At 34.3% G+C, this 14,581-nt stretch overlaps 1 protein-coding gene across 1 annotated transcript in view; it reads right to left on the reverse strand.

Moving 5' to 3' along the window:
• The window catches only part of ABCD2 (ATP binding cassette subfamily D member 2), a 69,278-nt gene that overhangs the window by 45,409 nt on the left and 9,288 nt on the right, over positions 1–14,581 (reverse strand). The window contains exons 4-6 of the mRNA XM_032855358.1: positions 5,450–5,571; positions 1,777–1,945; positions 1,030–1,124 (exon numbers count right to left, since the gene is read on the reverse strand). Of these exons, the coding sequence (XP_032711249.1) occupies positions 1,030–1,124; positions 1,777–1,945; positions 5,450–5,571 (386 nt within the window). The remainder of the gene's footprint in view (positions 1–1,029; positions 1,125–1,776; positions 1,946–5,449; positions 5,572–14,581) is intronic.

Raw genomic sequence — 14,581 nt, forward strand, 5'->3', positions numbered from 1 at the left:
TGATCTCAGGGTCCTGAAATCAAGCCCTGCATCGGGCTCTCTGCTTGGCAGGGAGCCTGTTTCCCCCTCTTTCTTTGCCTGCCTCTCTGCCTAACTGTGGTCTCTCTCTTTCTGTCAAATAAATAAATAAAATATTTTAAAAAACCCACAATTTCTCATATTTATTAACACAGAATTTCCCTATGTTCAGTATTTATCATCTTCCAGCATTCTTATTCATTTGCAAACCCATCCTTAAAATTAAACCTATACTGAAGTCCGTACTAAAATAATTTGTACATGTATTCTCATGCTTGTAATTCTGTTACCAAGTCCAATCATGTCTTTGAACTACACTTAAATGCCTGCATTATAATCATTTATGCTTATCTGCAAATTATTTTGTATTTGAATTCCAAAATGTATGTTTAAATTGTACAATGCTTTAACTTAGGGCTTCAGGTTTGTTAAGCAATTTTTACATCTTGCTTTTTGTAATCAAGACATAGAACAATAAATAAAAAGATATCTCTTATTCTCAACAAAATTAAAAACTAAAAATACATGAATCTTCTCTTTTTTTCTAAATGGAAGATGTGATCATTGCAAATATAAATTGAATTTAGGTAATATACAATAAGAGAAGTAAACTTGCTAAGGACCTCTTTCCCTATATTGTAGTAAATATATTACAGTATACGCTTATATATTTTGAGTAATCCCTATAAGGAAAAAATTAAAATGTATTTCCAGATATTAATTTCTGAAGAATTTTTCTTTTGTTCCCAGAAGTTACCTTGTACAGGCCCTCAGTGCACTGAGAAATTTTGATTTTCAACCTGGCAAAAAGGCAGTAGAAATCAAATTTCTCTTTCTCTTTGCTTTCTTAGGAAGTAACTGCTTCTGTAATTGAGCCACTGTGCATACCTTTCTTGATTTCCCCTCCTTTCCATATGCTCCTCCAACTATTTAACATAAGGTACATGAATTCTGAGTTGTTTTGTATTAGTGTGATGGCAACAATCAGAAGATTCTTGAATATCATCTTACTTTGAAGTTTAGCCTGGAAGCCACCACTTCTCCCGTTGGTGTAATTATGGGAACATTTTCACAAATAATTCCATGATCCACATCAATAACTCTTCCTAAAAGTTAAGGAATAGTTCAATTTATAAAAGCAATTGCATGTTGCATCTACATGTAGAGCAAATTTTAATGCAAATGTGGACATTCTGATATATATATATTTGGAAAATCTTTTTCAGAAACATGATTTTATAATAATCTAATGTCAATATCATAATGAGAGCAAGATGGGATAAACTCTATCTGATAGAACCCAGCCATATTCTTTACAATTACTTACTTCACTAAATTGACCTTTCCTATTAAAAAAAAAATGATACAGCACAGCAAAAAGGGAATTAAGGCAAAGAAGAGTACAATTTTAAAAAATGTGATGACCAAACTTAAGTTTAAAAACATAGAAGATTGAAGAACAATACGATGTTAGCTCTAATTCTGTGTTTGAATTTTAAAAGCAAACAATTTGTTCTGCCATATGGGCAGTTTCCAAAAATAATTCTAGAAATTTGTCCTAAATACAAGTAGCATAATTTTCTTATGGTAATGTTAGTCACTACTCCTCAAATTGCAACACTAATTTTAGGAAGAACTGTTTAAATAAGCAAGTATTTGTTCTTTGTAAATGATAAAAGGTATCTTCTAGAAATGTTTGGTTCTGTTGCTAAAGTAAATGTTTAAGTATAGGAAAATTTAAAACATTTGATTCAGTACCTTTGATCTCCAGTGTGTCACTGAGGGGTACTTCTATGTTAGCTTCATTCTTGCTGTGGCTTTCAGACTCTTGCATGACAACAGCTCTCTTATAAATGCCTCTTTTCACTTCATCGAAGACCCAAAACATATTGTACACTCGAGCAGTATAGCCTGCTAATTCGGTGATCTAAAACCAACAGAGGGGGTAAAATAGAGTTAATATATCCAAAACAGACTTTTTAAAAAAGATATGCAATCCTATCAGCTTTCCTGATTTAATCTTAAAGATCTTATTTTACTATACATGAAAAAAAAATACATCTGATAACTATCACAAGTAACAGTAAAAGAGAAAAACCAAGAGAGAAACACAGCAAGGTGTCGATGTCAGTTTGACTGGAATTACAAAACCTGTAAAAAATTATTCGTTCAAGCCAGGGTTCAAAATAAAATGTTAAGATTTTGAATGTTAGTGAGGTCTAAAGATCCTTCAGTCAAATTTCTGATTTGGCTCCATTTACATGACAAATTTCATTTCCAGAAAATTAGAAATTTTGTGAAAACGTAATGTTATAATGATCCTTTGTTTTGACATCTTTTTTTTTTTTTTTCCAATTTAAAACAAGATTTGGGGCCCCTGGGTGGCTCAGTGGGTTGGCCCCTGCCTTCGGTTCAGGTCATGATCTCAGGGTCTTGGGACTGGGCTCTCTGCTCAGCGGGGAACCTGCTTCTCCCTCCCTCTCTGCCTGCTTGTGATCTCTCTCTCTGTAAAATAAATAAATAAAAAATCTTAAAAAAAATAAAACAGAAGATTTTAAATATAAGAAAAACACATTTTTTTTCTTATCATGAAATGAATGTTTTTGAGTCAAATTGATTGTCAACATTCCTGAACTTTACCAAAGGAAATACCCCTCAGTGGATATCAATATTGGGAGTGAGCTCAGTGAAAAGGTTCAAATCCTTTTCAGTCCAAATCCCACAGCTCAGCTTCTTTTCAAGCCAAACATGATGTATGGCCAAAGAAAAACATTAAATATGACTTTTATTCTAGGTGAGATTATAAAATGAGATCAATCTCTGCTTTAGTCCATAAGGCTCAGTAGAATGGGGTCTTGCTATTATTCTGCCAGTTATCCAATTTAGAAGAAAACTCCTGCTGTTTTTCTGTTACAAGAACACCTTGTTATCAGGGTAATGTGAAAAGTGACTCATCTCCTGTCAAGACCATCTTCCTCAGTGAAAAGGAAAACACAAAAACCATTCCCTTTTAGGAATATTTACCAGGAAATTGGCACCAATAAGCAAGGCATGTCACTAACAAACCGTGGAATAATACAATACAATGTTGACATTTATGTAAGATTTATGTGTGTGCAAAACCGAAGCCATAAATGAGTAGGTGTTTTTATCAAAAGCCTTCCACTGCATGTCTCCACTGTCATTAGCATTGCATTTCTATATATTAATGTTGTAATGATTTAAGAGGTAATTTCTAAAATGTTATCTTGAAGAATCTCTTGAGATCCCTAGTGGAGGAAAACAGAGCTAAGAATTAACAAAACACAGATTCAAAAGAAACTGGGGTAAATGTATTTGCATAGAGAAAAAAATCCAAAAACTAAATGCACAGTTCAAAGAAAGGCAGGAGGCAATGAGTTAATACAGTAGGATGTAGGATGGAATGGGCAGAGCGTCTCAAAAAATCAGAGAATGTGACTGTGGACAAATGACTTTGGTATACATGGCAGGGAGTTTGCTCCGGGACTCTTATGCTGAAAAGAGATCTTATTCCCTGTGGAACTAGCAGAGAGAAGGCTTGGGGCTTTCATGTGCTGTCACAGTGGTAGTAAGATTCTTAGGAATTAAGCATTCTATGATCCCAAGCACACGCAGGGAAAATAAAGCAAAGTGCAATTATTTCTTGTATTAGATACAATATAGAAAAACTGCTCAATATTCTTTCTGTGAATATTGACTGTGAAATACTTTAGATAGCAAAGTATTTTAATATGATATGGATAAAATTTTGATTTGTCATTTAATTTTAATATGGGACTTGTTACATCAAAAAAACCTTTCCCTAAAACTCTCTCTGTAGATTATCAAAATTACTACTTGAAAAAAAAATTAAAGATTTATTTATTTATTTATTTGAGAGAGAGAGAAAGAGAGCGTGTGGGAGCACAAGCAGGGGCAGGGGCAGAGGAGAGAGAGAATCCACAAGCGAACTCCCAGGTTGAGGATGCAGCAGACACAAGGGCTGGGCAGGGGGTGGGGGTGATAGGGGTGGGGAGGTTTGGGGGTGGGTGGTAAGGCTTGATCCCAGGATCCTGAGATCATGACCTCAACTGACACTGAGAGTCAGCCACTTAACTGACTAAGACACCCAGGCACCACTGAAAAAATTTTAAAAAACTGTGTTGTTTTGGTATCTGACCCTAAACAATTGGTTTTACTTTTTTATTTTTATTATTTTTATTTTTTGTAAAAATCTTAATTATTTATTTGACAGAGACACAGCAAGAGAGAGAACAGCAGGGGGAATGGGAGAGGGAGAAGCAGGCTTCCCCGTGAGCAGGGAGCCCCATGAGGGCTCGATCCTACGACCCTAGGATCATGACCTGAGCTTAAGGCCAAACGCTTAACAAACTGAACCAGCCAGGCACCCTGGTTTTACTTTTTTAAGGAACCCCAATTCGATAAATCAGTTGTTGAATGACACTAAAAATTTTGTGAGCAAATCACCAAGTTTGTTACTCTTTTATATGGTCTATTCAAGAATGATTTAATTGGCAGAGGAATTTGTAATGATGCTCTGGCGATTCATATTGATACAAAAGTCACAACAGTAATTAATGGTGAAAATAACTGGGAATATTCATGGGAATATCATATAATAGATGAAATAAATAATTTCTAATTTTAACCCTCTGATATCTGCAAGTCTTATTACCATTTTTTCAGCAAATATTTCTTGACCACATGAAATATTCCACACATTAAAATGAATATTAAAATGCAAAGATAAGTAAACTGATGCTGCTTTCCACTCAGGGTCTGGTGGGCAATTATAACATGGTGTTGCACCAGAACACAGACAAGGAAGACCCAGACTTTGCAGAGAAAGTAGAATCACAAGAGGGTTTTAGATGTGGTCGGTGAAGGTTGACTTGACATGAAGGATGAGTAAAAGTTTGCAAGGTATATAAATATTATTGGCTAACACTTATTGAGTTCCTAAATATGTGTTGTTTTAAATATTCTAAGTATATTAACTCACAACAACCCTATCAAGTAATGCTACATTATCTCCATTTTACAGATAAGGAGACAAACAGATTAAGGAACTTGATCAAGTTCACATAATTTGTACATACTAGAGCAAGATTTTAAATTGAGGTGCTCTGGTTCCAGAATCCATACCTAATAGACTTTTTTAAAAAACAAATATGTCATACTACAGACAGAAAAAGAGGAGTTACAATTAAGAGCAATTAAGAATGTAAAAACCAGAGTATTAGCAGCAATACGTGTGGGAGTTGCTGCCCTTTATCTTGATTATACTCTTAGGAATTTTTAGCAGAGAAAAGATATGTTTACAAATTGTTAAGTATATCTGATAATTTACATTTTTCCTAATTTTCATATATATTATTTTAATCAAATAGACAACAAGAAATGCCAGTACCTCTTTGTATGAAGACATAATCCTTTCAATAGCATCGGCTCCAGAGGCTAATAAATTTCGAGCAGTGGTAAAGGCTTCTGTCCGTTCACTAACCATAGCTTGTTTTTGGCCATCCTCTAGATCTAAAAGCAAATTACAAAACTACTGAGTTTTTTCAGGTGAACTATTTTCTTTTTACAAATGAAATTTCAGCTAAAAACCCCACATGGTAAATACTTCATTAGCATCAGCAATTTCCTAGAAATGTAATGAATTATTGAAAATAGAGTATTTGTACCAGATTTTATTTAAAGCTTCTTTTTATTATTTTTCTAGGAGGAGAATTAATACACTTAATTAACAATTAAGTTTATTTTCATTTAGCATTCGTTTAACCCTTTCCGAATTCAATTCTCTACCCCTCTTATGGCTAGGTAATAAAATACTATGGATTTGGTCAAGAAAATACTAATAACTGGAATATAAGCAAATATTTCTAGTGTGGTTCCTTCAATTGAACTGCAGATTAGCTGAACTTCATAATCTAAGTTCAGTTCATCTGTTTCACCTAAACTGCCCGTACATTCCACAGCACCTCAAACATGCAATATTCTGTTTATCCTTTGGTATTTGCATATACCATTTCTTCTGAGTTTAAAATGCTTCCCTTCCTTTTTTGCCTAGTTCTTTCTTCATGAAATTTAACTCTTTAATATAGGTTTCCGTGGAAAACCTTGTCTGGCTTTTCCAATGGATTATAAATTCCTTAAAGGTCAAGACTATGTTTTGTATTCTTTATTCCTGGCACCAAGCAGAGTGTCTAGCACATGGTACTCCTCAGTGTGTACTGAATGAATGCATGGGTGAGTAAATGGATAGGTGCATGAACTTCCTAAATTTCTGTCAATGCAGAATTATGGACAAGAGTAGGAGTTAGACTAGGTTTTGTATTTTTTTTAAGATTTTACTTATTTATTTGACAGAGATCACAAGTAGGCAGAGAGGCAGGCAGAGAGAGAGAGGAGGAAGCAGGCTCCCCGCTGAGCAGAGAGCCCGATGTGGGGCTCGATCCCAGGACCCTGGGATCATGACCTGAGCTGAAGGCAGAGACTTTAACCCACTGAGCCACCCAGGCGCCCCTAGACTAGGTTTGAATCCAGGCTCTACCTCTTATTGACAAATGGTAAGATAAGTAGAATAAGCCAGTTATCCTCTCTATGCCTATTTTCTCATGTGTAAATGAGGGAATTAATACTAATATCTGAAACAATTCTATCTCAAAGGATTGTTGTGGGGCTTAAACGTGAAATACAAATGAAGTAGTAGCCCAACCCATGGCCCATAATAAGTGCTCTAAATGTTAGCTGGTATTACTTTCTCTAGTTATTATTATTATTATTATTATTGCATACTACTCAATTCAGTCTTATTCTTCTAAATTATTCTCCCCAATCATTACTTTAAACTTCCCATCAATATGATTCTCTATTTGGTTCTTCTATAAATTGTCTCCAAAGTTCTAAATTAAATACTGTAAACTAGTGAAAGTATTAGAATGATGTGATATAGATAGCCATAGGCCCCTTTTGATATATATTTCTCTATGGTTTATCTCAGTGTGGAAGTTTTTTTTTTTCTTTCTCTATAACAATGCAGATATTTAACTTGTGCCCTCCTAGGACCACTAGATACTTTTACCTTTACTTGCTCATAGACAGCTCAGCTGAGTTGGGAAGGGATCCATGCATAATATAAGGTAGAATTCACTCAGCAGATATTTACTGAACAACTAGATGTGCAAGAATTTAGGCAAGGTGTTATAAGACATATAAGGATAAATGTGATTTTCAGACTCTTTCCTTAAGGGCCTCATGGTTTGGTAAGAAAGAGAAGACAAATTCCTAACTAACCGTGGAGAGCAGTCTATGAAGAGAGTTAATGTGAAGTGTTTGCAGAAGCAGAAAGTCATTTCTTGCTGCAAGAGACAGGGAATGCCTCATGGAGGAGCATACTATGAGAGAGGACTTGAAGACTATGTACAATTTTAACAGATTACAAGTACAGCATAAGCAATAGCACAGAGAAAGGAAATTTGAAGCAATGTCAATTGAATGATAAATAGCCTTGTCATGTAACAGTATGGGTGGTGTCAGGCACAGATTTCATTTGAGCATCAAAATGAAATTTTGATATGTTCATGGGGACCTTCTATGATAGTCCAGTATGGCCCCTCCTAGTTCTACTGTCAGTCACTGCTTTGCGAACTACCTTTAGTTCCCTTGAAGTTAGTTAGTTTCCCGAAGAATGAAAAAAAAAAAAAAGTTTTGAGTGCTGGTAGAAGTGAGTAGTGAAAGATGTGACTGAATAAATAGACTGAGAATAGAACATAGATATTCTTAAATACATTTAAGTGTGTGATAAAATTTAGATAGCTACAAATAAATTACCGAATGATTCTCAGCAAACTACCAAAATAATGAATTGCTGTATCAGTTAAAGTTCTAAGAATAGTTTTGGCTCATAGAGAATCTGGCTGATGATATAAAATAATTATGGCATTTTATGAATTTGGGTTAAAAGGGGTTTGAGTAGCAGCTTGCATCGACAGCCTCTGTTAAGAAGGAGAAACATGAGCACAGATGGACTTGTATTTGATATGGCATGGTACTTTCCATGTTGCTTTGGCAGATTAATGCCTACTGGGCTTTCTTCATGCTTTTAGCAACAAAATTACAAATTGCTGTGAACAGATTTCATCTGACTTTTATTCTACTGGTTGTTTTTTGGCAGGTAATATGAGAACAGTGCCCGTAGTATTTTGTCATGCACTCAACAGCCAATTGCATAAGCTCTATGAAAAAAAACAGATTCCTTAGTTTCAGAATATAAATTCGTGACCTCAGGAACTCATTTATTTTGTATCATAGGTCAACCCATTTTATTTTCCTCACCAAATATTTTAAACGTTTTGTCAAATGTTTCTCACTTGAGGATATAATATTTAACATTATATCTGCTCATCTTACTGCTACTTTCCAGCTCCACTAATAAAAGGTATTATATTGAAAATGGTGACTTCTGCTATTACTCACTGAAAAGGTGAGAAAGGATTTAGAAACTAAAATTATGTCATTAGACGCTTGTCAAAACCCATGCAAGTGTACAATGCAAAGAAATACACCCTAACATAAATTATGCACTTCAGTTAATAATGCATACATATGGATTCATCAGTTGTAACAAATGTACCACACAAATACAGGATGTAAATAATGGGAGAAACTGTGGAGGAGAAGAGACATTTGGAACTCTTTGTACTTTCTGATCGTTTTTTTCCATAAACTAAAAACTGCTCTAAGAAAATTAAAGAAAATTAAGTCTATTAATGTTTTAAAAGTGAAAAAAAAGTTGTTATTCCTCTGTGCTTTTTCTTTGGACTTATAACCTGAGTTTATTTCTTTTCATTTGCACTTTACCCTTATCATCTTGACAAATCTCAAGCTTTGTGCAATGTCAGTATCCTAACCAATGAGATTTATCCCAGGTGAAACTGTTGCTAATTAAAAACTATCACCTTGACAAATCTCAGCAAAATCTTATGGTCTTCTCCTACCTCATACCATATATAAATATCAAATCTAAATGGTTTGAGGATCCCCATGTGAAATGAAAAACCAATAAATTTCTAGAGGATAAAATAGGAAATTATCTTCATGTCTTGGATTAGGGAAGTATTTCTTAAACAGGACATAAAACCACTAACCCCACACAAAAAAATGATTGATAAATTGAACCATGTTAAAATTATGAACTCCTCTTACACAATGTTAAGATACTAAAAAGTATGAATAGAATGGGCAAACTGGTATTTGAGATTGTGTGTGTGTGTATGTCTGATGAAAGTCACATTACAGAGTACATAAGAGCTTTGAAACCAATAAGAAAAAAAACAGATAAGTCCATTTAAAAGTGAACAAAAAAATCATTGGCACTTCATAAGAAAAGCTACCCAAACGGCAAGTAAACAAATAGAAAGTACTTAATTTCATTAGTCATCAGAGAAATTTAAATTAAAACCACAACGATGTACCACTATGCACTCACGAAAACACTAAAATGAAAAAGACTGATATCATCAAACATTAACAAATGCTTGTGGAGCAACTAGAACAAACCCAGCAAACACTGATGAATGGTTAGTAAAATAATTACCTTTACTGCGGCATGTTTGGGGCAGGAATAAGTTGGGGATGCGATAGTGGACTGAGGATGGGGATAAAACTGGAAGGAGCTAGGGGTCCTGGGATGAAGGTATGTTTCTATTTTTTGTGACTAGTGATTATGTATATGTGTTAACTTTGTGGCATTCATTGAGTGGTACACTAGTGACTGGATCCTTTATGGCCTGTATGTTATACTTTGAAAATTCCAGCTGCCAAATATAGCTATGTAATAGGGATAGCTAATTATAGCTTAAAAGTACATCTTTCATGTGTTTTGCTAATTACTGTTACAATAATTGGTCAACAGGAGAGGAAGTATATTCAAATTGACCCATAATATAAAATTATATTCCAATAATTTTACATTAGAATATGAAACACTAATACAATAGGAGTTATGGATATAGCCTTATTGGAGGTACATTTTAGGAATAAAAAACATCACCCCTGTTATTAGGTGATGATAGAGTTTAGTTCCATTCTTAAGAGCAGTATCTCTTGATTGCTACTCTTGATGGGCCACCTTATACTAACAGACCACCAGCAGACAGACACCACTGGCAGTGCTAGCCGCTTAGATGCTTTCTTCGCTATTACATGCCTGTGATAAGGTCTGGCAGGAGGGACCTATAAATGGCTTTCTCTCACCTTGTCCAGAACTGTTCTTGATATGAAGAGAAGAAAAGTGGCCTATAACATTAAAAAAAATTGAGGAGATACTAGATGACCAAGAGACACAGAAAAGATGCTCAACATCACTCATTATCAGGGAAATGCATGTCAAAACTTAATGAGGTATCACCTCACATCTGTCAGAATGGCTAAAACCCAAACACAAGAAACAAGTGTTGGCAAGGATGTAGAGGAAAAGGAACCCTTGTACACCGTTGGAGGGAAGGCAAAGTGGTGCTGCCACTGTGGAAAACAGTGTGGAGGTTCCTCAAAAAATTAAAAATAGAACTACCACATGACCTAGTAATCTTCAGTAAGGGGAACTTACCTAAAGAATACAAAAAATGTATTCAAAGGGATACATGCACCCCTATGTTTATAGCAACATTATTTACAATAGCCAAAATATGGAAGCAGCCCAAGTGTCTATCAACTGGTGAATGGATAGAAAAGATGTGGTATACATACACAATGGAATATATTCAGCCATAAAAAAAAATGAAATCTTAACATTTGCAACAACCGTTGAGTTGCAACAACAAGAGTTAGAGATTACAATGCTAAGTGAAATGAGTCCGTCAGAGAAAGACAAATACTATATGATTTCACTTATGTGGCATTTAAGAAAGAAAATGAATGAGCAAAGAAAAAAAAAAGAGAGAGAGAGAGACCAAGAAACAAGCTCTTAACTAGAATGGCTATCAGATGGGAGGTGGATGGGGGAGATGTGTGAAGTAGGTGATGGGGATTAAGGAGTGCACTTGCCTTGATGGCTTCCAGGTGATGGATGGAATTGCTGAATCACAATATCGAACACCTGAAGCTAATATAACACTATGTTAACTATACTGGAACTTTAAATTTAAAAAATTGAGATGAGGGGCACCTGGGTGGCTCAGTGGGTTAGAGCCTTTGCCTTCGGCTCAGGTCATGATCCCAGGGTGGGCTCTCTGCTCCGCAGGGAGCCTGCTTCCTCCTCTCTCTCTGCCTGCCTCTGCCATTCTGAGATCTCTGTCAAATAAATAAATAAAATCTTTAAAAAAAAATTGAGATGATATCTCCCCAGGTAACTATTTTCTTCATATAATTTCAGTCTCTCTCTTAATATAAAATAAAGGGGGTAATACCCTATAAAAAACAAAATAGAAAATAGACATAATTAACTATTCCAGTGCCTCTTTTTCAACCATTTGGTCACATGATTACTTAGTGTCAAATTAAGTTAAATACCTTCTAGAGCAATTTCCAATGCAGATAATACGGAGGCAGCATTATGAAGGGCAAAAAGGCAGTGCAGTAGGAATTATATGGTGTCTTCTATCCTTCAGGCTTCCATGAACCATTTATGCAATTCTGGGGCTCCAGACTAGATGACTTGGAAGCTCCTCTTTTCATGTGAAAATAGCATGATTCCATTTGCAATTTCATAATGGGAACTTAAATATAAACATAATCCTGTCCTTACCATAAGATTTCACTTAAAGTTGTAAGTAAATAGTATTATAAAACTATTGTAGAACCATTTTTCTTATCTCCTCCAAAAAAAAAAAAAAAGAAAAATTATGCATGCTCTTCCTCCTATTGGCGTTTTTACCTCTGGTTTGCTAATCATTTCCAAATGCCTTGCTCCTTTAACTACAATAACCATACCAGCAAACATCTATTGAGCCTTTCTTATGAGGCAGGCAATATTCTAAGTTTCACACATGCCATCTTCTTTAATCCTTGTAACTACCTTGCTATAATTTCCCCCATTTTGGAACTGAGAAAATTGAAGCTCAGAATGGTTAAATGATTTGCCCATAGTCACAGCCTTACATAGTAAGCAAATGACCCAGGATTTGAACCCAGAAAATCTGACTCCAGTACCCACATGGTAGGAATATAGTAAATATTAACAATTGCTTCCACCTAAGTTTTAACTCTATACCAAGGACTGTTTCAAAGCACATTAAATGCTTTATATATAATTTCCTAACAATTCAGTGAGATATATACTCTTATCCATATAATTAAGATGGGAAAGCTGGGACATAAAAACTTATGTAACTTTCTCAAGGATGGATAAGTATTAAACAGCAGAGTCAAAATTTGAGCAGGGGCCTGCTTCTTTCTCTATTCTTTTCTTTCTTTTCTCTATTCTACTTTTTCTCCTTTTCTCTTTGCCATATATCTTTTATTCACCCATTTTTTTCCATGTATTTTTGTCTTAAAATACACAATATCATGTACTTGGTTCATCTCTAACATAAGGGACAATGCAGGATGCATATGTGTAAATTAAGATTGAAGATAACATTAGAATATAGGGTATGTAATTGCAAGACCTACAGCCTCAAGGACATATCATTATCTAAAAAAATAAATAATTTTATCTGAGTAGAATAATAACTTAATATTTTCATGTGTTAAATTATTATAGGTCAAATATATTTAGTAAAAATATGCACATAAACATTATAAGCATACCGGTAGTAACTTAAGAAATTACAGAAGATCTTGAAGTGTACTCTCATAATGTTGACATATGAATTTACTTTTTGTCTATGTAATTGTCTTATTGCTTCTCTTTGTATAAAATTTTCTTCTAAAGGAAGCTTTAAGAATTACCTTGTTCATTTGCATAAATGTAATTATTATCATAATTTCTATTTAAAATTTTAATGTTTCTTTAATAAGATATTTTCAGGATTTATAAGATTTATTTTTAAACATCTTATTACATCACCTGTAGAAGTAAGACTGTTAGATTCTTTTTTTTTTTTTTTAAGATTTTATTTCTTTATTTGACAGAGATCACAAGTAGGCAGAGAGGCAGGCAGAGAGAGAGAGGAGGAAGCAGGCTCCCCACTGAGCAGAGAGCCTGATGCGGGTCTCGATCCCAGGACCCTGGGATCATGACCTGAGCTGAAGGCAGAGGCTTTAACCCACTGAGCCACCCAGGCGCCCCAAGACTGTTAGATTCTTCACACACACTGTTTACTTCTAACTGGTCTCTGTGGGGTTAATTTGTCACCATTAATAGCCACATTTTCTCTGTTCTATGTTAAATACTTCAGGGTTTTCTAATAAGACCAGTGCTTCCAAGGAATAACATAACTACACCATAATCTTGTCATTGGGGTTATCTCTAATATACATTATGTATGAAACTTTTATCTATAAATTTAAAGAGACTCACTATGAATATCCGATGATTTTGTCAAGTTTCTTAGTAAAACTAATCTTAAGACCATAGGTTTTTAAGTGTCTTTTTTTCTCTAATACTCTTCTGAAAAAAATCATCATTTCATTATGGAAGGATTAAGTCTAAAAGTATTATTACTAACAATGCTCTTTTCAATATAAACTTATTAAAATTATTTTAAAAAATGAAGTATGAAAATAGATAAAATTTAGTTTTACTAGCAGTCTTAATATATTGGCTATTAGAGAGTTATGATGTAGAATATATTTGGTATATGTATAGTACTCATCACAAAGGATTGACAAATCTTAATTTACTAAAGTGACAATTTTAGGTTAAGAATGACTCAAATTTGACAAATATTTTTGTAAGAATTGGGTAAAGCATTGAAGCACAGTTTCAATATATTAAAGAAAAGTAATTTTGTCTTTGTTTTTATTAGATGACTTCAAACAAATAACTACTGATTCTTAATTCTATACCTAAAATAACTGTAATACAGTGTGAATTCTGTCACACTGTTATTAGTGTTATTAGTCTTTTGTTTTCTAGGTAATAATTGTCACCATATATCAAGAACAGCAAGAGTATGCTCTGTACTTCATAAACATTATTTTACTAAATCCTCACAATGACTCTCTGAAGTAGCCTTTCTGATTTTCATTTTATAGATGGGGAAACTGATTTTTATAAAGTTTAATTAACATGACTTAGAGGATACAGGCAGGAAGAGGGAAAGCCAAGATTTGAGCAAAGCTCTGTCTCATTACAAAGTCCATGCTTTTCTCTAGTGCCTTCAACACCAAGTCCAATTTTGGTCAAGTGGTTTTTAAAGAGGAGGGAGAATATTTTGGAAGAAGAAGAGAAAACAATCCTCCTTTAATTAATCCTCCCCGTCCTTGCCAATTACAACCCGAACTCCCATGTTAGGTTTTATACAACATTTTAATGTTGTCCTTCTTGCCCTTATCTTTTTTAGTTATTCTAAAGGATGAAAACGTTGGTAAAAACCACTGAGATAGTGATAGAATAGAATTAGATGCCTGCAACTTGCTAACCCCTACCTCCACA

This window comes from Lontra canadensis, unplaced genomic scaffold (genome assembly GCF_010015895.1).
Source record: "Lontra canadensis isolate GAN:19392208 unplaced genomic scaffold, GSC_riverotter_1.0 scaffold9, whole genome shotgun sequence".
Lineage (NCBI taxonomy): Eukaryota > Metazoa > Chordata > Mammalia > Carnivora > Mustelidae > Lontra > Lontra canadensis.